General features: G+C 59.1%; 2 protein-coding genes and 1 pseudogene across 7 annotated transcripts in view; 2 read left to right on the forward strand and 1 right to left on the reverse strand.

The window, feature by feature from the left end:
- The window catches only part of MAFK (MAF bZIP transcription factor K), a 12877-nt gene extending 9226 nt beyond the window's left edge, over positions 1-3651 (forward strand). For all 4 annotated transcript variants that reach the window (XM_039470185.2, XM_039470171.2, XM_074406786.1 and 1 more), the window contains exon 3: positions 633-3651. In XM_039470185.2, coding sequence (XP_039326119.2) covers positions 633-1067 — 435 coding nt within the window. In that variant the 3' untranslated portion in view covers positions 1068-3651. The remainder of the gene's footprint in view (positions 1-632) is intronic.
- LOC104650207 (uncharacterized) lies at positions 1433-3651 on the forward strand (annotated as a pseudogene).
- TMEM184A (transmembrane protein 184A) lies at positions 3270-19554 on the reverse strand. Of its 3 annotated transcripts, XM_010331611.3 has the most exons (10): positions 19200-19553; positions 18899-18961; positions 18457-18675; positions 11974-12139; positions 11497-11587; positions 11316-11391; positions 10979-11070; positions 9801-9970; positions 8325-8522; positions 3270-7684 (listed from the first exon to the last, which is right to left on the reverse strand). In XM_010331611.3, the coding sequence occupies exons 3-10, from the start codon at positions 18673-18675 to the stop codon at positions 7455-7457; spliced, it is 1242 nt and encodes a 413-aa protein (XP_010329913.3). In that variant the 5' UTR covers positions 18899-18961; positions 19200-19553; the 3' UTR covers positions 3270-7454. The 3 variants fall into 3 exon arrangements, with proteins under 3 accessions (XP_010329913.3, XP_010329915.2, XP_010329914.3); XM_010331613.3 differs by having other exon boundaries at positions 9801-9877; positions 18899-19554; XM_010331612.3 differs by lacking the exon at positions 18899-18961.
- Between the last annotated feature and the right edge of the window lie 1181 nt (positions 19555-20735).

The following is a 20735-nucleotide window of genomic DNA, read 5'->3' on the forward strand; positions in this document are numbered from 1 at the left end:
CTGTGATGGAGGCCTCTCTGTTGTCAGGAAGAGGTGGGGTGCTGTGTCCAGGGGATGTTCACAGGAGAGGTGGGATCAGGATTGGGAACTGTGGCCCCAGGAGATGACTCCCAGGCTGTGGGCTTGGTAGGGTCTGATGCCCACCTGACAGGGCCGTGTCCCCACTGGGCACTACTGCATGAGCTCATCCCCCCGCTCCAGGTGTGAGCAGTGTGGCCTCATCCTCCCACTCCAGGTGTGGGCGGTGTGGCCTCTGGTGAATGGGATGCTCCAGCTCCCAGGGCCTGAGCCCATCTGTGACCAGCGCTTCCCACCTCTGCAGTGGCACATGCCTGTGAAGCAGCTCAGTCCCAGCAGCAGAACGTGTGTGCTCTGGGTCCTCTCAGGCCCTGAGGCTGTCAGTAACCAGGAGTGACCAATGTCACCGCTGGCTTTTCCCATTCAGAAAGGGTCCTGTGGGGCTACAGCCATCATGTGGGCCGCCTGCATGCATGGCGTCTTGCGGTCTGAAGGCCAGCCCCGAGAGCGCGCGGGCATGCCGGGGTACCGCTGGGTCCCTGACCATGCCGGTGCTGGTCCCAGGCGGGCACCCCACGTTCTCCTGCCACTGACCCTGCGCTGTGGCCCCCCAGGTCAAGAAGGAGGCGGGCGAGAACGCCCCGGTGCTCAGCGACGATGAGCTGGTGTCCATGTCAGTGCGGGAGCTGAACCAGCACCTGCGGGGCCTCACCAAGGAAGAGGTGACCCGCCTAAAGCAGCGGCGGCGCACACTCAAGAACCGTGGCTACGCGGCCAGCTGCCGCATCAAGCGGGTGACGCAGAAGGAGGAGCTGGAGCGGCAGCGCGTGGAGCTGCAGCAGGAGGTGGAGAAGCTGGCGCGTGAGAACAGCAGCATGCGGCTGGAGCTGGATGCGCTGCGCTCCAAGTACGAGGCGCTGCAGACCTTCGCACGCACCGTGGCCCGTGGGCCCGTGGCACCCTCCAAGGTGGCCACCACCAGCGTCATCACCATTGTCAAGTCCGCCGAGCTCTCCTCCACCTCCGTACCCTTCTCGGCCGCCTCATAGTGCCTACCAGAGGCAGGGGGCGGCAGGCAGGCGAGCAGTGTCGCACCCCTCAAGCCTGTCACGGGGACGCACTTTCAACATCCAAGTCCAAGCGCAGGCCCCTCACGTGCAGGCAGCTCAAGCCGGGATGAAACTGTGGTGCAGGGCGAGGAGTGGGCTCCAGTGAGCCCACCGGTCCACATGCACGCATACGCACCCACTCACGCGTGCCCCCGGCTCCCTGCAGGATGTGTCCATGTGTGGGAATTGGTGTCTTGTGCCCGTGGGAGTCTGGTTGGATTGTTCCTTCGGGAAGTTCCGCTGTCCCCTGCAGGGGCTGCCAGGAGACACGGCCCCAGAAGTCAGGCCCCTGTGGCTGGGTCAGCATGTGGCTCGTCTTCCACTCCTGCCGTGAACAGCTATCAACACCTGTCCTGCCACAGCCCTCCAGCTGGTGTGGGGGCCCCTCGCTGCCCTGACCAACTCCACAGCCCCCGTGGAGGGGCGTGGATGGTGCGTCCGTCCTTCCAGCTGTCCTGTTGGAGTGGCTGTGACCTGCTTCTGCCTTAGCAGAGGCCTGCAGGTGTGGGAGGCCACCTGCGTGGGGTGGCGTGTCTGTGTGTGCACGCGGGTGTGTGCAGGCACGCCTGGCATCACAGCACTGGGGCTGAGGGGGGCAGCTTGCTGGCGTTCACCAAGGGAGGGCCTGTGGGCACGCGTGGCAGAGAATGGCTCATACATTGTGAGGTCTCTGTGCTCTAATGATCGGAGGAGATCGAATAGCACAGAAGCCCCCTGCCCATGGGAGCCAGCCGCCCAGACACGGACCCTGCAGACTGTCAGATCTTGGTGGAGACAGGCAGGAGCATCCAATCAGGTGACAGTGAGCAGGACTCAGGCTCTGTGTCCTGGAGCTGCTTCTCGCCAGCTGTGGTCAGTGCAGGGGGAATGAGGAGGTCTTTTGGGGGCCTGGGGAGGGGATGCAGCCTGGGGGATGTTGGTGGACGTGGACGTGGAGGTGGGAGGGAGGAAGTCTCGTGGGGTGGCAGAGGAGGCGGGAGCTGTGTTCGAGAGCGGGTGGAGAGCCTTCAGGGGCAGGACCAGGACGCCCCTTGGTTGTAGAGGAGCTTGGGAGTGGGCCTGGCACTCCGGAGGGCATGACGGGCTGGGCAGTGGCAGGCACCAGGCCAGGAGAACCTCATGGATGTGGTTCCTGCGTGCAGACCGCCAGGAGCACAGCCACGGGCTGCAGGCCCTCAGCACTCAGTCCTCATTCAGAGCCTTCGCCTGCTCCTCCTTCCCAGAGCACCGAGGCACCAGTGGGGTTGACACGTCACCTTGGGCTTCCTTTCCTGGAGAGCCGCTTGAGGGTCCTTCCTGTGACTGGGGCCTCCACGGCGGGAGCCGGGGGATCGCAGAGCCCCTGCCTGGGGGAGCTGGCAGATGCGAGCCCCATCTGGGGCTGCCACGTAGGACATGCAATGTGGTGCCTGGGGCCCCGGCTCCCTCTCAGTGGCCCATGCCCACCTGGTAACACCCCCCACCAGCTGCAGACCCCCGGCCAGTGCCAGCCACACTGGGAGGTCGCAATACAGGCAGCCCCAGGGCTGCGACTTGGTTCTGCATCTACTGTTAGAAGTGAGTGGGAATCTGCAGGCCCGCCAGGGCCACCGGGTCCCAACAGAGCAAAGGGCTGCACGTTCCCAAACAGCCGTTGCCCCCATGGCCGTGGTAGGTAATCCATATTGGATGTCATAAGGACCAGGGGGATATTTAAAGAGAGAAACAAAATATATAGAGATATAAAATTATATTCACAGTTTATCTACAGATTTTTCGTAACAATCTTTGTTTTCCAGTTTGATACTGTAAATCTATCAGCAGATCAGCAGAGCTGCGGGCGCGGGCACGGTGGGAGTTGGGAGCCCCAGGCCGCCTGCCGTCCCCGCCCCCTCCTGTCTTCCCACGGACCACACCAGGCCACTGGGCCCCGCAGGACAGGCCACAGCGGGTGGCCGGTTCTGTCCCGTCTTGAGGTTCTTGGCATCCACGTCTTGCGGGCCATGGGCGTCTACCTGCCTTGGCCTGCGGTGCCTTGCCAGAGAGGGAACTCCCCGCCCCCGGCCCCCAGGGTAGATGGAGCCCGTCACCGTCCAGGGCCGGGCCAGGGAAGGACGGCGTGTTCTGCTTTTCCTTCCAGATTGTTGAAATTTCGTTGTCATGATTTAATATATGGATTTTTTTTTTTTTAATTTTTATTTAAAAGACGAAGGCCTCTTTGTCGAGTGGGTTTGTTTTTTGTCTCCGTGCCTCCGGCTTCCCAAAGAGATCCAGGTCTTCGAGTTTCCCAGGCGTGGGGACTCCTGCCCCCGCCTCCAGACCGCCTCACCCTGGCCTCTGTGCTACTGGGCAGTTCCATTTCAATATTTATTTTTGTGTTGCTTTTTATCATGATATAAATTATTGAGAACAGATCACATGTGGGCCCGTGTCTGGCCGCCGCCGCCCGGCCCCGTCCCTGCGGCCACCACCTAATTTATTGCCATGCGTCCTGCTGCTGTGAACGCTTTTGTACCTTTGCAATAAAGAATTTTCTGGTTTCAGACCCTTGTGTCGTTGGTGCTTTCAGCTGGGGCTTTCTTGGGCCAAGAACCACTCCCCCATCCCAGGGGACCCCACCTGTCCCTCACCAGGGAGGGTCAGGGTCAGGATCTGGGTACCACGTGTAAGTGGGTTTCTCAGACTGCCAGCCCGTGACTGTGATGCTGGGACAGCCACAGGGGAGGTGCCGGTCAGGTGGCCACGTCCTGGGCCTGGTCTCTGAGGGTCAAGCTGCAGTCCTGAGCATCTCTGCTCCACCTGGAGCCTCCCGTCCAGGCAACCTCTCTCTTCCAGTGAAGGAGCAGAAAGCAGTGCAGCGGTCAGCGACCCCTTCCCCGTGAGACCCCTCACCCAGCTTTGCTGGACTCTCAGTGGAGCCTGCAGGAAGTTCTGAGCCAGACAGAGTCTGTCCGGGAGCAGAGAGCAAAGCTCCCTGCACAGCGGACGGAAGCCTGTGGACTCCTTGGAAAAGTCAAGGGCCCGCCCAGAGGCTGTCCCTGCCCTGCCTGAGCTTCTGGGGAGAGCAGCCCCTGCCCACCCGTCCCCATTTTTGGGGCTGAGCCAACTGGGGTCTGAACACCCTCCAGTGCTGGACCATACTGGGTGAAATCCCAAAAAAATTTTTTGAGACAGGATCTCGCTCTGTCACCCAGGCTGGAGTGTGCAGTGGGATGATCACAGCTCACTGCAGCCTCAACCTCCTGGGTTCAAGCGGTCCTCCCATCTCAGCCTCCTAAGTAGCTGGGACCACTGGCATGCACCACCACGCCCAGCTAATTTTTGTATTTTTTTATAGAGATGATGTTTTGCCATGTTGTCCAGGCTGGTCTCAGACTCCTAGGCTCAAGCAATACGCCCACCTTGGCCTCCTCAAGTGCTGAAATTTCAGGCGTGAGCCACTGCGCCCCGTCAGAATCCCAGCTCTCAGCATCCATGTGGCCTGGGGCAAGTCCCCCCGACCCAGCCTTGCTTCCTGCGAGTTCAGCGTGGAGGTGAGTGCAGTAGCCGGCGCATGGTGCAGTGAGGGTGGAATCTGCTGGGGCTACTGCAGCCTGAGCTTGTCACTAGCAATGGCAGGGATGGTTCTTTCCCCAGCTAAATCCAACCTCCCTGTGGCCCACCCTGTGGCTCTGGGCCCAGCCTGCTCCTCCTGGGTGAGGATAGGTGAGGAAGCTGTGAAAGGAGACAGCACCCCGCACGGCCACGCAGCCTGCACCCAGGCCAGGCCAGGCCCTCCAAGGCTTCCAGCCTTTCTTGCAGATCGCTGAGGATTCTCAGCTGGACCATCTCCAGATGAGGACACTGAGGCTAGTGGGGGCTAGAGAGCTTGGTGGGAGCATCCAGCTAAGACACGTGGCTCCTGCCTGCCTCGAGGCCCGCTCCTCTGCTGGGGCCTGTCACTGGGGAACCCCTTTTTCAGCAGTGATGATGACACTGGAACCACGCGTTCTCTGCCCTCCCCCACTCGCGTGTGCCCATGCTCCCTCCCAAGGTGGGCGAGCCTGGCCTGGACCGCCTCACACTGCCTTCATCCACGCAGAGTGGGTTTAGCCCTAAGGGCTTTCCTTCAAGCTGTGTTGGAAAGCAGCAGAAGCAGCCTCGTCTGCAGGGGAGAGGCATCTGTGAGGGGCAGGCGGCAGGGTGGAGAGATGGCCTCTGCGGAGCTGGCTCACTGCTGTCCAAGTCGCTGCTCTGTGACCTCAGGCAACTTGCTACGCCTCTCTGAGCTCAGTCGCCATCCTGGCTGGTGTGAGCGCTGAGTGTGTCAGTTTCCTGGCATGGTCTTCTGATGTACTGCTGGCATAGGAGCCCAGTCCTTGGCCCTCAGCCTCTGCCGCCTGGAGCCTATGCAGTATCTGGGTCTCCAGAAGGGGAGCCCTCGGCCATGCACCCTCCAAACCCGAGATTTGGGCAATTCAAGCCCTAAAGGGGTGGCCTTCCCCAGGGCAAGGGGAGAGCAGGCCCAGGGTTCGGCCAGTGTCCCTAGCCTCCAGAAACTGCCCCTTGGCAGCAGTTACCTGGGGAGCACCATGCTCCCACCTGCTGATGGGATGAGAGATGGTGGCTGCCTGGTGGGCCTCCCCCTACAGAGGTCCAGTAAGGCGGGTGGGGGTCTTTCTAGCCAGGGAGGAGCTCGGCCTCTCATCAGGCAGCCCAGCTGGGCCCTGCAGACCCACTGGCCTTGGGTCCCCATGTCCCCAGCCCAGAAAGCAAGAGTCTGGGAGTGGATCCTCTCTAGCCCGGGCACCACTGGTCTGTTGCCACCCTGCTGAGTCCCTCAGAGACCCGAGACACATTTCCCGCTGTTCCTGGTGGCCATGGGAGGGGGCAGTGTGGATGGGAGCTGCGGTTCCTGGGTGGTGCCCAGTGAGCCTTCCTGTCTGCTGTGCCTGCTATTCCCTGGCTCTCCACACCCACCGTCTGAGCCCCCCTCCCAGGCTCTGCCAACTTCTGCTGCCCCTACCCCAGCCCCCACCCAACCTGTGCTTCGTGCCCCAGACACACAGAGCTGACCGCTACCTGCAGGCTGGGTCATTGCTCTCTTCCCTTACGGGCCCTGGGCCTGGGGGGGTGCCCCTACAGTGACACCCCTCGCCCTGGTCCAGCCACGCGTCCTCCCAGAAGCCCCTTCGGTCCCTGGGTGGCAGTTGTTCTCGACGCCGGGATTTCAAAGGCCACTTGGGTGCCTCCGGCTTCCTGAGGGCAGGGCATGTGTCTGAGGCTTGGCTCCTCAAACCCAGGGCCGTGCCTGGCACGTGGAGGAACAAGAGAAGGGAGGCGCCCAGGCAGAAGCCCCCCCTGTGACTCAGATGCTCAGTGCTCTGCCCTCGTGGCCTCTACCCCCGCTGCGGATGGGGCTGGCACGAGGCCCATTCTGGAGGAAGCAGAAGCTCCCGGAAGAAAGGCGGCAGCTGTGATCTCACAGCCTGGCCTCTGTCCTGCACCGCCCTGGGCAACGAGGCTGGCCACCCCAGACGGGTGGGACCCCCTTTCCCACGTGCAGACTCTGAGCAGTCGGCCTTCTGTGACCCCCCGACTGCTGCCTGCTCCCAAGGCTACAGGCCCTGCAGGAACAGAAGCCAAGACTCAGTAGAAAATCCAAGGTGTTTAAATATAAATAAGAGCGATTCTCGCAGCCCTGTGGCACTAGCCAGCCTCACAGGCACCCGGTGGTTCTGTGAACCATCCCAGGCACACCTGGTGGGCACCTGGCCAGCGCTCCCTGTGGCTGGCATGTGGAGTCACGTGGGCCCTTCTCTACATGCCCACAATGGCCACGGCAGGCTCTGAGGAAGCCCAGCCCCTGCCAGCCTGTGTGGACCCTGCCAGCCTGCAGCACTCAGAGCTGCTGTGTCAGGGCTGGGCTGCCCAATGCCCTGGTGCCCCTCCCTGCGGCTGTCCAGCCTCGGATCTGTCCACTGTCTGTCTCCTGAATCAGGGTGTCTGACCCACTCACAGTGCCGGTGAGGCCCGTGCAGCCGAGGCCCTGCAGCCACACTCACTGCCCACCCCACAGTGACCCTGGGGACTGATGGCAGGTGATCCCAGGGTGTCCCCAGGCTCTTCCGATTGGCTCAGGTGCCCTCTCCTGGGGCAGCTGGCCCACCTGGGTGCCTGGCAGGGCCATTAAGTGCCCTGAACCCCGGGCTGGAGTGAGGATGGGAAGTGGGCTCGGAGGGCCTCACAGGAGGGCTCTCAGGAGAGGCCCCACCTTTGGCAGGAGGGTTGGTGGGTCGGGGGACCCTGTTCTTCCCAGAGGCCTGGGCAACCTGGGTCCTTAGCTAGGTGCCAGCAGGCCAGGCCCCCCTACAGGTCCTCTGAGGGGATCAGCATCCGCTTCTCCAGGCTCCGGCTCTTCCTGCTGCCCCCAGAGCCGCCACCAGGGTGGGTGCCAGGTCGGGGCACCTCGTGGGTGGCCTGCTGTGTGTAGTGCTGGTAGGCGGGGGAGAAGTTGTGGATGGCGTCCTGCACGATGTCCTGGGGGCTCACTGTCTCCCTGAGGCCGCTGGAGATGCTCTGCATGGGGGCTGGGGGAGCTGGGGGAAGGCAGCATGTGAACCCCACCATCCCCTCTGCACTTCAGCCCCCGGACATGCCCCTCAGCCCTGCCTCCCAGATGCCCAGGGCTGGGGATCCTGCATGTCCAGGTCTGGCATCAGCCAGCGGAGGGTGGCCCCAGACCCCTGGACCCCAGTCTAGCTTCCTCCACCCAACACTGGGCCTGTCCCTGGCCAGATCCTTGGACCCCAGTCCAGCTTCCTCCACCCAGCATCGGGACTATCTCTGGCCAGACCCCTGCCAAGGACTGCATCCCCCTGAAGTTTCGGAGGGGCTCTGAGCAGCAGGGTACACCTTTGGCTGGCCTTGGGTGTGCACCCTGACCACTCCACAAAGACTGATGAGAAGCCAGGCAGACAGGCCGCAGGCTGTCCCCACCCTAATGGGGGGCGTGCCTGGCAGGGGATGCCCATCCCCTATCACCATTGGGGTCTGGGACTACCTGGACCCCACACAGCCCAGGTGCCTTTCTGGAGCTGGATACCCATTGGCCATCTCCCTGCCCAGTGAGCTGGCATTCCTGGACCTCGAGAGTGGTCACATGGACACAGACCCGGTGCCCCAGCTGGAAGGCAGGGCTGTGCGTTCTGGGTGCCCTGGCTGGAAGGCAGGATGTACCTGGCAAGTTGTCCTTCTTCTCTGCATACACCTCACAGGGGAAGGCGTAGCGCAGGGCCACAGAGGCGAACAGCATCTCCATGCAGATGATGAAGTTTTGGTAGCCGGCGGCCAGCGTGCCAGCCCCCAGCCTGTTCCCGCTGATGGTCTCCAACTCTGGGATGACCCCACATCGCTCCAGGATGGCCAGCAGCAGCCCTGCGGATGCCACAGCCACTCAGCCCCAGCCCCCGATGGGGTCTACAGGGGAGGAAGAGGCCCTGGACCCTGAAGCAGCTCCCCGATGCTCTGTGATCCTGTCCGTGTGGTTTCGTCCCACCCAGGGGAGACCGAGGTTCAGGGGGGCAGGGCACCTTCAAAGTCAGGGATCTCAGCACAGCAGATGCTCAGGAGCCCTCCTGGGCCTGCCCTGCTGCTCCAGCCCCAAAGTGGGACCTCCCTACTTCCCCTGTGCCCACAGGCTTTACCCTGGGCACAGGGTAAAGATTTACCTTCCAGCTGATCTGTGCCACAGCTGGGGAAACTGAAGCTCATGGGGCCTGGGGAAGGGGGCATGAGATGAACCCCCGGTGCAGGTATGAGGTGAACCTGGGATGGGGGTGTGAACCTGGGATGATGGTGTGAGGTGACCCCTGGATGGGGGTGTGAACCCGGAATGGGGATGTGAGGTGAACCCTGGACAGGGGTGTGAGGTGAACCCACAATTGGGGTGTGAACCTGGGATGGGGGTGTGAGGTGAACCCTAGACAGGGGTATGAACCTAGGATGGGGGTGTGAGGTGAACTTTGGATGGGGGTGTGAACCTGGGATGGGGGTGTGAGGTGAACCCTGGATGGGGGTGTGAGGTGAACCCTGGATTGGGGTGTGAACCCAGGACAGGGGTGTGAGGTGAACCTGGGGTGGGGGTGTGAGATGAACCCCGGATGGGGGTGTGAACCTGGGATGGGGGTGTGAGGTGAACCCTGGATGGGGGTATGAGGTGAACCTGGGGTGGAGATGTGAGGTGAACCCAGGGTTGGGGTGTGAACCTGGGATGGGGGTGTGAACCCAGGATGGGGTGTGAGGTGAACCCTGGATGGGGGTGTGAACCCGGGATGGGAGTGTGATCCTGGGATGGGGGTGTGAGATGAACCTGGGGTTGAGGTGTGAACCTGCGATGGGGGTGTGAGGTGAACCTGGGATGGGGGTGTGAACCCGGGATGGGGTATGAACCCAGGATGGGGTGTGAGATGAACCCGGGATGGGGGTGTGAACCTGGGATGGGGTGTGGTGAACCCGGGGTTGGGGTGTGAACCTGGGATGGGGGTGTGAGGTGAACCCAGGGTTGGGGTGTGAACCTGGGATGGGGGTGTGAGGTGAACCTGGGATGGGGTGTGAACCTGGGATGGGGGTGTGAACCCGGGATGGGGTGTGAGGTGAACCTGGGCTCTCTGGACTATAGCCCTGGCATACTCCCACCCCAGTCGCCCCACACACCCTGCCAAAATGACAGAAAGATGACGGCTTTGATGGTGAGGAACTTGAGGACAGGCTCAAAGGGCCGCAGGAGCTCCCTGGTGGTGAAGTAGAAGAGAAACAGGGCGTAGAGGGCGAGGCTGACGGAGGCGTTGTAGATGAGGGTCACATAGAGGTAGCCGCTGCGGACACTGGGCCAGACAGGAGCTGTGGTCAGGATGGCCCCACGTCCCCACCACCCTCCCCACCCCAGAGCTGCTGCCGCCACACCCTCGGCCTGGCCCCCACCCAGGGGCATGGGCCCTGCAGAGACCCTGGCCCAATCTGATCCTCACTCCAGGGCCTGCAGGAGAGCATGGGGAGCTGGGGTGGCTTCAGGGCTCTGCAGGGCAGGGCAGGGCCACACGGCTGTTCTCCCTACCAGCCCTGCCCCTCCTCATCCCAGGATCCCATCCTCTGCTCAGGCATCATCCACGCTGCCTCTGTCAAAATGCCCATGCCTCCCAATCCAGTCCACCTGGCCACTGCCTGAAGGTCCTCTGTGTGGTGGACACACAGATGTCGTGCCTGAGTGTGTACCTATGTGTGTGTGTGCATGTATGCCATGTGTGCACGTGCATGAGTGGGGTGCATCGTGCTGTGTGTGCACACATTGCATGCACGTGTGAACATACGTAATTGTGCTGTGTGCATGGTTTGCACACGTGCTGTGTGCATGTGTGAACATACACATATGATACGTGTGCACATATAAAAGCACGTGTGTGCACATGTGTGGTGTTGGTGAGTGTGTGTATGGACCTTGGCTGGGGTCCTTCCTGTGCTGGGTGGCTGCCTGTTTTCTGGCCAACAGGTCGGGGTGGACCTTGGCCCTCTTGGCCCAGATGCCCTAAATGTCAAGGGAGCCCATGGCGGGGTCGGAGCTGGGGCCATCACTGGCTGCCACAAAGCCCTGGGGTCCTCATTACAGACACTGGCACTGGGTTGAAGCTTCAACCCGGTGCGTCCTGCAAGGGGAGGTCCAGCCCCCTGGCCTTGGCAGTGCTGAGGTCCTTGTGGAGAGGAAGTGGGTGCCCATCCTGGGGGACTCCTAGCCCGGCTGGATGCCAAGCCTGCCTTGTGGGGTGCCACTCCCAGGCCCCAGGGGACCCTACCCAGTGACCACCTCTTGCCAGGCACCCCCAAAGCTCCTGCCTTACTTGAAGTCCCCGTCATGGTATTTGCCGAATGCCTGGAGGATGATGGTGGTAATGGCCATGACAGGCTTCACCAGGCAGAACTGCAGAGTGGCCTAGGCATGAGGGCATCTGGTTGGCATGGGGCAGGATCCCCCCGGAGCCCAGGGATGGGGGATGGGGCAGCCAGCAGTGAGCAGCCCCTCGACACTGGGCGGGGTGTCACTGGGTTGGCCAAGTCCAGAAGGGCTAGGGTGGGAGGAGAGGGGACAGGGCCAGGTCGGGGGGGGGCAGGGCCAGGTGGGAGCGGGGACAGGGCTGGGTGGAAGGAGGGCAGGCAGGGCTGGGTGGGCCCCCTCACCTGCTTGCAGAAGCGCAGGAACCCGATGGAGTAGGTCATGCCCCGGAGGCAGCAGGTGCCGTAGAAGCAGCTGGACCTGGGGGAGGATGTCCCTGAGCTGGCGTGGAAGAAGGGCCCCAGCGCTGCCTGGGCTCCCTGTCCTGGGTGTGTGTGGTGCAGGGGTCTGGGGTGAGGGGCTTACTTGATGGGCTTTCCACGGATCTCGGCCATGATGGCACTCTCTCCTCCTAGGTACTGGAAACACAGGCTCAGGAAGCTGTAAATGACAAAGGCTGCAGGGAGCGCAGAGGGGGACCAGTTGTGAGCCCTGAGCTGCACCAGGACCCCATGGCACCCATCGCACCAGGACACAAGGAGGCTCAGGAGGGGCGGGGCCTGGCAGGCCACACAGCAAGAGGCTCCCTGAAGGGCCCCATCTACAGCAGGGTGCCTGAGAGGGTCAGGGTGCTCCGTCAGGGCCACTGCAGGCCAGGGCAGGTCCACCGAGCCCCTCTCCCAGAGGCTGTGGGGTCGTATGTTCCAGGCCTGCCAGTGCCGCTAACCCCGACCATTGTAGCAGCCCCTCCGACAGGGGCCAGGAGAGTGGGGTGCTCCTGGGGGCTGGCCGTGGGGAGTCTCTCCCTCCGCTCCCCATGACCTGACACAGCCCAGGGCTCACCTTCATAGCAGTCTCGCACGGAGTCAAAGTAGACGTAGTACTGGTGGTCTCCCAGGAGGAGGAGGCTGAGCCAGGAGTCGAAGGCATAGATGGGCACGATGAGGAGCAGGCGGATGACATAGCGCTGCTCCTGCGGCACGGTGTAGGAACGTAGGTGCAGGTAGATCTGGGCACAGCAGGAGGGTTTGGGTGAGAGCCGGGCCCTCTTGGCATCCCTGCACCAGCCCAGGAAGGAGGTGTGGGTGGGTGCAGGAGGGTCTGGGTGACAGACGGGCCCACCTGGTAACCCCACACCAGCCCAGGTGAGCCAGGAAGGAGGTGGGGATGGGTGGGCACAGGCCACCAGGCACCTTCTGTGCTCCTGCAGTTTCTAGGTTTCTACAATGGGCATGCTTTTTACTATTAAAGAAATTTTTTTCCCTATTGTAATCAGATACATATTTTTATACGTATTTACTATAGAAGTACATATAAGTTTCAATGTAAAAGTATATATTAAATACATATTTCTGGTTACAACTAAAAATAATACACAATTGAAAAATTTACTTTTTATGGTTGGGCGCCCTGGTTCGCACCTGTAATCCCAGCACTTTGGGAGGCTGAGGTGGGTGGATCATTTGAGGTCAGCTGTTCAAGACCAGCCTGGCCAACATGGTGAAACCCCGTCTCTACTAAAAATACAAAAATGAGCTGGGTGTGGTGGTGCATGCCTGTAATCCCAGCTACTTGAGAGGCTGAGGCAGGAGAATCGCTTGAACCCGGGAGGTGGAGGTTGCAGTGGGCCAAGATTGTGCCACTGCACTCCAGTGTGGTGACAGTGCGAGACTCTGTCTCAAAAAACAAAACAAACAAAAACAAAAAGCTGTGTTTCTCAAAAATCGTTTTTTTTTTTTTTTTTTTAAATTACTGTTTTGAGACAGGGTCTCACTGTTGCCCACACTGGAGTGCAGTGGGGCAATCTTGGTTCACCACAACCTCTGCCTCCAGGGTTCAAGTGATTCTCCCGCCTCAGCTCTCGAGTAGCTGGGATTACAGGCATGCACCACCACGCCCAGCTAAATTTTGTATTTTTAGCTGAGACAGGGTTTCACTAAGTTGGTCAGGCTGGTCTTGAACTCCTGAACTCATGATCCGCCCACCTCGGCCTCCCAAAGTGCTGGGATTACAGGCGTGATCCACCTCGCCCAGCTAAAATTTATTTTTTAAATTGGCAAATCAAATTGTATGCACTTACAGTGTGCAGTGTAATGTCTGGTATGTGTGTTTCTGGGAAAGCGCTGAGTCGAACCCAGTCACATCTCCGTTATCTCCCATACTTAGCATTTCTTTGCAGGGAGGACACGGAAAATGTCCTCTCTTAGCCATTTTCAAGCATAGAATATGTTGTTGTTTATCATAGTCACAGTGTTGTACAATAGATCCTTTTTTTTTTCTGAATAACCTCCTTGGTCATGAGCGAGGGTCCTGTTTGTTCCTAGGCTGGCCACAGGAACGCTCACTCGTTGCTTCATTCAGCAGGAGTTTCCAGAGCCCAGTCCAGCTAAGTGTCCGACCCGGGGGACAGAGGGGACATGTCCTGGCCCCGGGCTGGGCAGACTCTCAGAAGGTAGGTTGGCTTTTGCTGTGGAGGCATCCAAAGGACTTGTTCACATACTCCCCCACTGGTGCCTGGGAGGGACGGCATGACCAGCCAGTAGGAGACCTCTCCCGGCTGGCACTGCCTGGCTGGGTGACCTTGACCAGCTGCTGTCCTCTCTGGCCTCGGTCCTCCCAGGTATAAAGTGAGGGGGTCTAGCTGCTCCCAGTCCTGCCTGAGACTCCTCACTCAAGGGTGGTCTGGCGGTGGGCTCAGGGGTAGAACAGGGCCTGAACTCCAGCCCGAGGGGTCTTCACGAGCCCTTTGATTCCTAAGAATTTGTCCCTGGCCAGGTGCCGTGGCTCATGCTTGTAATCCCAGCACTTTGGGAGGCTGAGGTGGGCAGATCACCTGAGGTTGGGAGTTCCAGGCCAGCCCTATCAACATGGAAAAACCGTCTCTACTAAAAACACAAAATTAGCCTGGTGTGGTGGCACATGCATGTGATCCCAGCTACTTGGGAGTCTGAGGCAGGAGAATTGCTTGAACCTGCGAGGGGGAGGTTGTGGTGAGCCAAGATCTTGCCATTGCACTCCAGCCTGGGCAACAAGAGTGAAATTCCGTCTCAAAAAAAAAAAAAAAAGAATTTGTCCCTAGGGGTTGGGCACATGGCTCATACCTGTAATCCTGGCATTGTGTGGATTGCCTGAGCTCAGGAGTTCAACACCAGCCTGGCCAACAGGGAGAACCCCATCTCTACTAAAAAATAAAAAAATTAGCCAGGCATGGTGGCACGCCCCTATAATCCCAGCTGCTTGGGAGGCTGAGGCACAAGAATTGCTTGAACCCGAGAGGTGGAGGTTTTGGTGAGCCGAGATCATGCCACTGGACTCCAGCCTGGGTGACAGAGTCAGCCTGTGTCAACAACAAAACAAATCAAAACATAAAAAGAATTTTATTGTTCCCTAGCAACAAATATATTCAGAAACAAGGAGGTTTCTGTACAAAGACCCAGGCATGTCCCACATGGTGGGACAGGCTGGTCACCTCGTGGTGCAACAGTGCAAAGAGCTGTTATACCACCAGTGAAAACCATGCTAAAAAATACACCTACAGCCGGGCACGGTGGCTCAAGCCTGTAATCCCAGCACTTTGGGAGGCCGAGGTGGGTGGATCACGAGATCGAGAGATCGAGACCATCCTGGTCAACATGGTGAAACCCCGTCTCTACTAAAAATATAAAAAATTAGCTGGGCATGGTGGCACGTGCCTGTTATCCCAGCTACTCAGGAGGCTGAGGCAGGAGAATTGCCTGAACCCAGGAGGTGGAGGTCGCGGTGAGCCGAGATCGTGCCACTGCACTCCAGCCTGGGTAACAAGAGCGAAACTCCGTCTCGAAAAAAAAAAAAAAAAAAAAAATACACCTACAGAGGCTCACACCTGTAACCCCAGCACTTTGGGAGGCCAATGCGGGCAGATCACTTGAGGCCAGGAGTTCAAGACCAGCCTGACCAACATGGTGAAACCTCATCTCTACTAAAAGTACAAAATTTTGCCTGGTATGGTGGTGTGTGCCTGTAATCCCAGCTACTCGGGAGGCTGAGGCAGGAGAATCCCTTGAACCTGAGAGGCGGAGGCTGCAGTGAGCCGAGATCACACCACTGCACTCCAGCCTGGGCGACAGTGAGACTCTATCTCCAAAAAAAAAAAAAAAAAAAAAATACACCTATAACCAGGGCAACATAGTGAGCCCTTGTGTCTCGAGAAAAAAATTAAAAAATTAGCCAGGTGCAGTAGCTCACACCTGTAATCCCAGCAGTTTGGGAGGCCGAGGTGGGAGGACTGCTTGACCCCAGGAGTTTGAGATCAGCTTGGGCCACAGAGTGAGATGCCGTCTCTACAAAAGATCAAATAATAAAAACTAGCCAGGTAGGGTGGTGAGCATCTGTAGTCCCAGCTACTCAGGAGGCTGAGGCTGGAGGTTCTCTTGAGCCCAGGAGTTCTGGGCTGCAGTGCGCTATGCTGATCAGGTGTCTACACTAAGTTCGGCATCAATATGGTGACCTCCTGGGAGCGGGGGACCACCAGGTTCCCTAAGGAGGGGTGAAGCGGCCCAGGTCGGAAACGGAGCAGGTCAAAACTCCCGTGCTGATTAGTAGTGGGATCGCACCTGTGAATAGCCACTGCACTCCAGCCTGGGCAACATAGCGAGACCCCATCTTTTTAAAAAAGAAGTAAAATTTTTTTTAAGTTAAATAAATGTAAAAACATTAAAAAAGAAAAAAAAAATACACCCGTGTAAGGAAATGCTCTGATACAATGCAGCATTTAAAAATTAAGATGATAAAGGAGAATCTCAAATTATGTTAAAAATGCCTGGTAGGCTGGGCATGGTGGCTCACACCTGTAATCCCAGCACTTTGGTAGACCAAGGCAGGAGGATTACTTGAGCCCAGGAGTTTGAGACCAGCCTGGGCAGCATAAGGAGACCCCGTCTCTACAAAAATAAATAAATAAATACAAATTTTAAAAATACAAAAAGTAACTGGGCATGGTGGTGTGTGCCTGTAGTCCCAGCTACTCGGGAGGCTGAGGTGGGAGGATGGCTTGAACCCAGGAGGTGGAGGCTGCAGTGAGAAATGATTGTGCCACTGTACTCCAGCATGGGCGACAGAGTGAGACCTTGCCTTAAAAAAAGAAAAAAAAGCCTGGGAAAAAATATGGGTGATTATAGTGTTTTATAGTGTTTGCCTTTAAACCTTTCTGGACTTTCCATGTTTTTTTTTTTTTTTTTTTTTAATTAAGACAGAGTCTTGCTCTGTTGCCCCTGCTAGAGTACAGTGGCACAATTTCAGCTCACTGCAACCTCTGGCTCTCAAGTTCTAGTGAATCTCCTGCCTCAGCCTCCCAAGTAGCTGGGATTACAGGCGTGTGCCACCACATTCAGCTAATTTTGTATTTTTACAGGGTTTCCCCATGTTGGCCAGGCTGGTCTTAAACTCCTGACCTCAGGTGATCCACCCGCCTCAGCCTCCCACAGTGCTAGGATTACAGGCCTGAGCCACCTCGCCTGGCCGATTTTTCCATGTTTTCTGTGAGGACATGACACAATCACAGGGTCTTTGAGAGGCAGCCAAGCCTGGGAGCTGGGCGCATGGGAGCTCATGGGGAAGGCTTCCTGGAGGAGGTGCCATAAGTGGCAGAGGCGGGCCAGCAGAGGCTATGTGCACCTGGCTGCTTGGGGTGCAGCTCAGGAAGTTGGGGGAGGCTGGCGGCAGGAACAGACTCTTATCAGTCACACACTCCCGCACTGGTGCCTGGGAGGGATGGCGTGACCAGCCAGCAGGAGACCTCTCCCGGGGCTGGCGCTGCATGGCTGGGTGACCTTGACCAGCTGCTGCCCTCTCTGGCCTCAGTCTTCCCAGGTAAAAAGTGAGGGGGTCTAGCCACTCTCTGTCCTGCCTGAGACTCCTCACTCAAGGGTGGTCTGGTGGTGGGCTCAGGGGAGGGACAGGGCCTGAACTCCAGCCCGAGGGGCCTTCACAAGCCCTGTCTTGACTGCAAGCCCCCATGATGCTGAAGCCATAGCCACACATACACAGCCAGTTCCCAAAATTACAGTGCAAAGATGGCCTCCTCCGGGAAGCCCACCTTGATGGTTTTACAGGAAGGGCCTGCCTCCATACCACCTCCCTGGCTCTGCATACTCCAGGCCCACGCTCATACACATCTACCTTGGGTTCTGGTTATCTAGTCACAGCTCACTGCAGCCTCGAACTCCCAGGCTCAATCAATCCTCCCACCTCAGCCTCCCGAGTAGCTGGGATGACTGGTGTGGGCCCCACGACCGGCTAATAGCTCAGAAGTTGTCACTAAGATGCTGCCCTGGAGGCTCGTGCCCATGTCCCTGCCAGCCAGTCTCCTGGTAGGCCGGGTGCAATGGCTCCCGCCTGTAATCCCACCACTTTGGTAGACCGAGGCAGGAGGATGGATTGAGCCCAGGAGTCTCCTGATGGCCCTCTGCCCGGCTCACCTCTGGATCCATTCCCTATGCCAGTGCCCCTGGCACCCAGGGAGCAGCTCTGCTCTCAGCCAAGCTCTCTGCAGCCTTCCTGGGCTCCCAGTGCCTCCTGAAAGCCGCCTTCCCACAGTGGGGTCAAGGGCTCTGGACAAAGCCCTGCCCCCGCTCCCCACACTGCCCCGGCCTCTCTGCGAATCTGAGGCTCTCAGGCTGGTCCCATCCCTGACCCCCTGCCCTCTCTGCCCAGCCCCTGCCCTTGGCCGTCACTTCCTCCTTGCTCTGCCTGGCCTTTCCTTGCCACAGTGCCTGGCCGCTTCTCTACCTGGGGACTGCTTTGGGTGGGGGGCTGTGTGCAGCTGAGGGCTTGGGGAAGTTGCTTCTTGCCCATCTCTCGCACAGGAGTCCCGGTCCCTCTAGCCAAGCTGCAACCTTTGCTCCCCAGTTCCCTACGGAGCAAAGTTCAACCCCCTGCCAACCCCCCAACCAGCCTTCTCCAGGGTGCCACACCTCTGGAGGGAGAAGGCCCTTTCCCCTTTCCAGATACATGAGCCTGGGAAAGACCTCTGGTCTCTCCGAGACTCAGTCTTCTTGTCTGTGAAATGGGACCACACTGCTGACCTCAGTGAGCTGGGTGAGGAGCCTGAGAAATAGTTGGGGTTGCCTGGTGGGCACTCTGCACTCAGCCTGGCAGACTTCCCCATTTTCAGGCCCAGCTCCCACACGCCACATCTTGGGAAAAGCCTGTCCCCTCCCCCTGTGCCCTGGCCCGATGCCACTTCTGACAGCCTCTGTAGCAGCAGCACCCAGGGGGGCCCGGTTGAGCCACGGCCACATCCCTTGGAGACCGGGGTCCTGAAGGAGGCTGGGGGCGGGGAAGGCTTACCTGGTGGCAGGTGAGGACCAGGGCAGTCCACACGAAGATGCCTGAGACTCCTCGGGCCAGCGCGGAGGTGAGGAAGAGCCAGGGGGCCCGCTGGGAGCCGTTCCCCATGCGGTCCATCTGCAGCCCAGCTGGCACGGACGGTGGGGGGCTGGGCTGTGGCCAGGTCGCTGACACCAAGGGGACGTCAGCTGTCCCCAGGATCCCTGAGACATTACTCATCTGTGGAGGGAGGGAGGACACAGACCCAGAGGAGTGAGGGCAAAGGTGCTGGCGTCCGGCAGCAGGAAGCAGCTGGGGAGGAGGGGACAGTGAGATGGGCACCGAGGCTGAGCCACCCACCAGGCCGTGCCCCCACATGCATGGACAAGGCCCAGGTCCCTCCCTGCCCTGATCTCAGGCACCGAGGCTCACCCATCAGCCACCTGCAACCTGGGGGCCCTACCTGGATTCCCCCTTGTAAAACCAGCTTCCACCTTGGAGTCACAGGCTTGCAGGGAGCCTGCTTCTGAGGCGACAAAGAGTGTCTTCCAGTGGGGCAGAGGAGGGGGAACCCCTGCCATCCTGCCTGCCCGGGAGCTCTGGGGAGCAGGCACAGGCCAGCACTACCTGCCCCAGCAGGAGGGAGTGTGCAGCCACCCAGGGAGGAGCGGCCCTCACCGGCTCCCCAGGACCTGCCTGCCCGCCCGGGAGCCCAGCTTTGCTAGCATTCTTGGCAGATCCAGGCGCCTGCTCTTCCCACTAACCTGCTGGGGGCCTGGGTCCACCCCCTCCCACACTCGCAGTCCAGCCTCCTCCTCTTCCTCTGGCCGGCAGTCATAGGACCCAGCTCTACCTCTGCTAACAGGAAGCACCTGGCCCAGTCTGGGGAGGCCCAGCCTCTAGGGAAGCCTGGCTGGTCATTCTCGTGGCCACGTGGCCTTCACTGGCGGCCCCATAGTGGGCGGGGCAAGGCTGGGATCTGAAGGGCTGTGCCAGGCCGGGATGGGGCGGGGCAGCCAGCACATTATGTCCCCAGTGGCCCACCTGAGCCCCAGGCTGCAGGTCTGTCCCCTCCCATGGCTGACACTCTATCCTCCCGGCTGTTTGCTGGGTGGCAGCTGGCTCCCAGGAACCTGCTGGCTGCCAGGTGCCCTCAGCTGCCTATGTCAGACGGCCAGGCAGCTGCCACCCAGCAGGGACAGGTGGGAGAGGTCTGCGGTGGGCCGAGGAGGGCCAGGCTGTGGGAGAAAGGCTGGAGAGCTAATGGTACAGGGGTTCTTTGGGGTGTGACAGGGGTCCTGAAACGACGTAGAAGCAGGCACACAGCACTGCAGATGCACTCACTGCCAATGAGGTGTTCACTTAAACATTGATGTTATGTGAATTTCACCTGAATTAAAAAAAAAATCCATGACCCAAGAGGTATGTTGAAACATTTGTTTTCTGGGCGGGATGCGGTGGCTCATGCCTGTCACCCCAGCACTCGGGGAGGCCAAGGCAGGCGGATCACTTGATGCCAGGAGTTCGAGACTAGACTGGTCAACGTGGTGAAACCCCATTTCTACTAAAAATATAAAAATTAGGTTGGTGGCACACACCTATAATCCCAGATACTCAAGAGGCTGAGGCAGGAGAATCGCTTGAACTAAGGAGGCACAGGTTGCAGTGAGCTGAGATTCAGCCACTGTACTCCAGCCTAGGCGGCAGAGGGAGACTCCATCTCAAAAAAAAAAAAAAAAAAAAAAGTAAAAGAAATGAAATATTTCTGGGTTTTGTGGGTCAAGGCAGGAGGCAGGGAGTGACAGAAAGGTCCCTGGACCCTTTGAGGTCTGGCAAGGTGTTGGGGGGCCCTGAGGGTCCCTGTCACCCCCGTGCAGAGACCCTTGTGGAAAACTCACCCACCCTGGCTCCTGGGAGTGGGACATGGTCCTTAGCCCACCTCTTGCCCTCTTCTGGTTACGCTTGGGCTCATGCCGCCGGGGCCACCATTACACAAGTCCCACCCCGTGCCCGCAGTGGGTCCACACACTCCTTGTCCTTCATTCATCCGACCCTCCCACAGCCCTGGGCAACGGGGGTCAAGGCTGCAATGACTGGAGCCACTGTTCCTATTTTTATTTATTTATTTTTTGAGATGGAATCTCGCTCTGTCACCGAGCAGTGGCACAATCTCGGCTCACTACAACCTCCGCCTCCTGGGCTCAAGTGATTCTCCTGTCTCAGCCTCCCGAGTAGCTGGAACTACACGCAGCCACCACCACACCTGGCTAATTTTTGAATTTTTAATAGAGATGGAGTTT

This window comes from Saimiri boliviensis, chromosome 1, assembly GCF_048565385.1.
Source record: "Saimiri boliviensis isolate mSaiBol1 chromosome 1, mSaiBol1.pri, whole genome shotgun sequence".
Classification (NCBI taxonomy): Eukaryota; Metazoa; Chordata; class Mammalia; order Primates; family Cebidae; genus Saimiri; species Saimiri boliviensis.

Bases quoted from the DNA above. Each gene is read 5' to 3' on its own strand.
- TMEM184A (XM_010331612.3), bottom strand. From the start codon at position 18,675: ATGAGTAATGTCTCAGGGATCCTGGGGACAGCTGACGTCCCCTTGGTG. The intron at 12,140-18,456 runs GTAAGCCTTCCC...TGCTGTGCCCAG, and splicing joins TGGTCCTCACCTGCCACCAG to ATCTACCTGCACCTACGTTC. The intron at 9,971-10,978 runs GTAAGGCAGGAG...TGTCTGGCCCAG, and splicing joins TACCATGACGGGGACTTCAA to TGTCCGCAGCGGCTACCTCT.